This window comes from Pinus tabuliformis, chromosome 9 (assembly GCF_031772625.1).
Source record: "Pinus tabuliformis cultivar Carrire ecotype Pingquan chromosome 9, CPIR1, whole genome shotgun sequence".
Lineage (NCBI taxonomy): Eukaryota > Viridiplantae > Streptophyta > Pinopsida > Pinales > Pinaceae > Pinus > Pinus tabuliformis.
Genome location: NC_142307.1, coordinates 391,760,331 through 391,762,277, shown reverse-complemented (window position 1 = coordinate 391,762,277; position 1,947 = coordinate 391,760,331). Strand labels below are relative to the sequence as shown.

Here is a 1,947-nt window from a genome sequence, read left to right as displayed (position 1 = left end):
GTAGTCAACAATGCTATATTGTAATAGCGACGAACTACATGGACCACTACAAAGGTGCCACGTGGCCAAGAGTTGCCACATCATTCATGATTATTAAAAATATTTCGGGACATTACAGTCCGAATCCTTCTTTTTGTCCCATAGCAATTCTTTATCCACATGACAGGCCATTCTTATTCTTCTGCTTTGTTTTACAAATCGCATAAAGTTCTTCTGGTTTTGGCGCACTGTCACGATACCATTACACAAACGCAAGCCATCCCTCCTGCGCCTGCATAAATTAATTCCTCGTTACCTTTCAATCGCAGATCCTCTTCTCCTCCCTTTTTTCTCCCGTATTCAATACAGTTCAGTTTTCCTCTTTCTCAAATTTCAAACAACGCCATGGACCACCTGGTAGAAAACGCAGTTGCAGCTGAGGCTATAAACAAGGTCCTTCTTGGGGCGCTCATTCAACAAACAGACGAGGCGCTGAGCCAGAAAACGGATCATCAAAACCCCACTCTGTTTCTCCAGTTAGAGCGACTCAGGGCTCTGCTACAGCAAATTGGCAATGGCATTGAAGATCGGCCAACAATGCCCCCTGATTCTATCAGAGGCTCTTTGGATAGGACTCGTGATGCCATCCAACTGGCCACTTCCATCATTTCTCGTTCCCAAAAAAGGCGACGGTGTATCGATTTCATCGCCTGCGTTCCCAAAACTTCCAGAGAAATCAGAGAATGGACCTCGACATTTGATGAGCAGTTCCAAGATCTTGAAATGGACCTTTCGGTTTGGCTAAGTGCTCAGCAGATTGTTCGCCAGGCTGTCTCACAGATCCAATTACCCGTGCCAGAGCCGGATGTGCTGCTTCAACCGGTGCCAGATTCTGGATTTGTGGGATCAAAGATTAAATTTGCAGAGGCAGAGCTGCAAATGTGGCTTACTGAAGCTCCCAATGTTGCAGTAATCGGGGTCTATGGGGTACCTGGTGTTGGAAAAACTTCATTGCTGAAGATCATCTACAACACCAACAAGGTCAGCAGTGTGTTTGATTTTGTGATTTGGGTCACACTTTCTCAAGAATTTAAAATTCAGGAATTGCAGTGCCGTATCGGTGAGTCAATCGATTTGGACTTGTCTGATACTTGTGACAGTGACATCAGGAAGATGAAATTGTATGCGCGTCTGCTGAAGAAGAAGTTTCTTCTGATATTAGATGACATGTGCAGGCCACTGGATCTGCAGGAATTGGGTATTGGATTTGGGGAAAATACTGGTACCAAAGTGGTATTTTCTACACGCAACAGAGACCTGGCGTTAATGGAGGCTGAGGAGTCCATTGAGGTGCAGAGGTTGAGCAGGGAAGAAGGGTGGGAATTGTTCGAGAGAATAGCTTTCAAAGGCGGGCATGCTCCCGAGGAATTAAAGGAGCGCGCCAGAACAATTGCAGACGAGTGTGCTGGTTTGCCCGTGGCCATCAACGCTGTCGCGGGGGCAATGAGAGGTAAAACAACGTTGGATGAGTGGAATAGTTTGGCTTCTGAGAAATGCAGCGCGTTCTTTAGCACATACTCTGAAAACTATAATGTGCTGTTAGACTCCCATCAATAATAATATTTCATTTCATTTTACCGTTGCTAAATGATAAGTTATTATATAATTTATTATAATGATGTTTCAATATATTATGTCAGGAGGAATATATTAATTTTTTTAAATCTCATTTTTATAATTAACTAAATATTAAAATTAGTGATGATGATGTTTTTAAATGTGTTAGAAATGAATATATTAAATGTTTTTTATAATATTAATTTTTAAAATTAGTGATGGTGATGTTTTTAATTGTTTTAGAAATGAATATATTAACTGTTTTTTATAATGTTGATATCCGTCTTTGGGATTAATCACATCGCTGGAAAATTATTAAATGGTTTTTTATAATATTAATTTTTTTATTTG

General features: G+C 40.7%; 1 protein-coding gene across 1 annotated transcript; it reads left to right on the top strand.

Moving 5' to 3' along the window:
• Positions 1-384: 384 nt before the first annotated feature.
• LOC149148788 (putative disease resistance protein At4g27220) lies at positions 385-1,596 on the top strand. The gene has a single exon (XM_089442274.1). It carries the CDS (start codon positions 385-387, stop codon positions 1,594-1,596), a length of 1,212 nt encoding a protein of 403 aa, XP_089298400.1.
• Positions 1,597-1,947: the final 351 nt, after the last annotated feature.

Coding starts and splice junctions, on each gene's coding strand:
- LOC149148788 (XM_089442274.1), top strand. CDS start 385: ATGGACCACCTGGTAGAAAACGCAGTTGCAGCTGAGGCTATAAACAAG.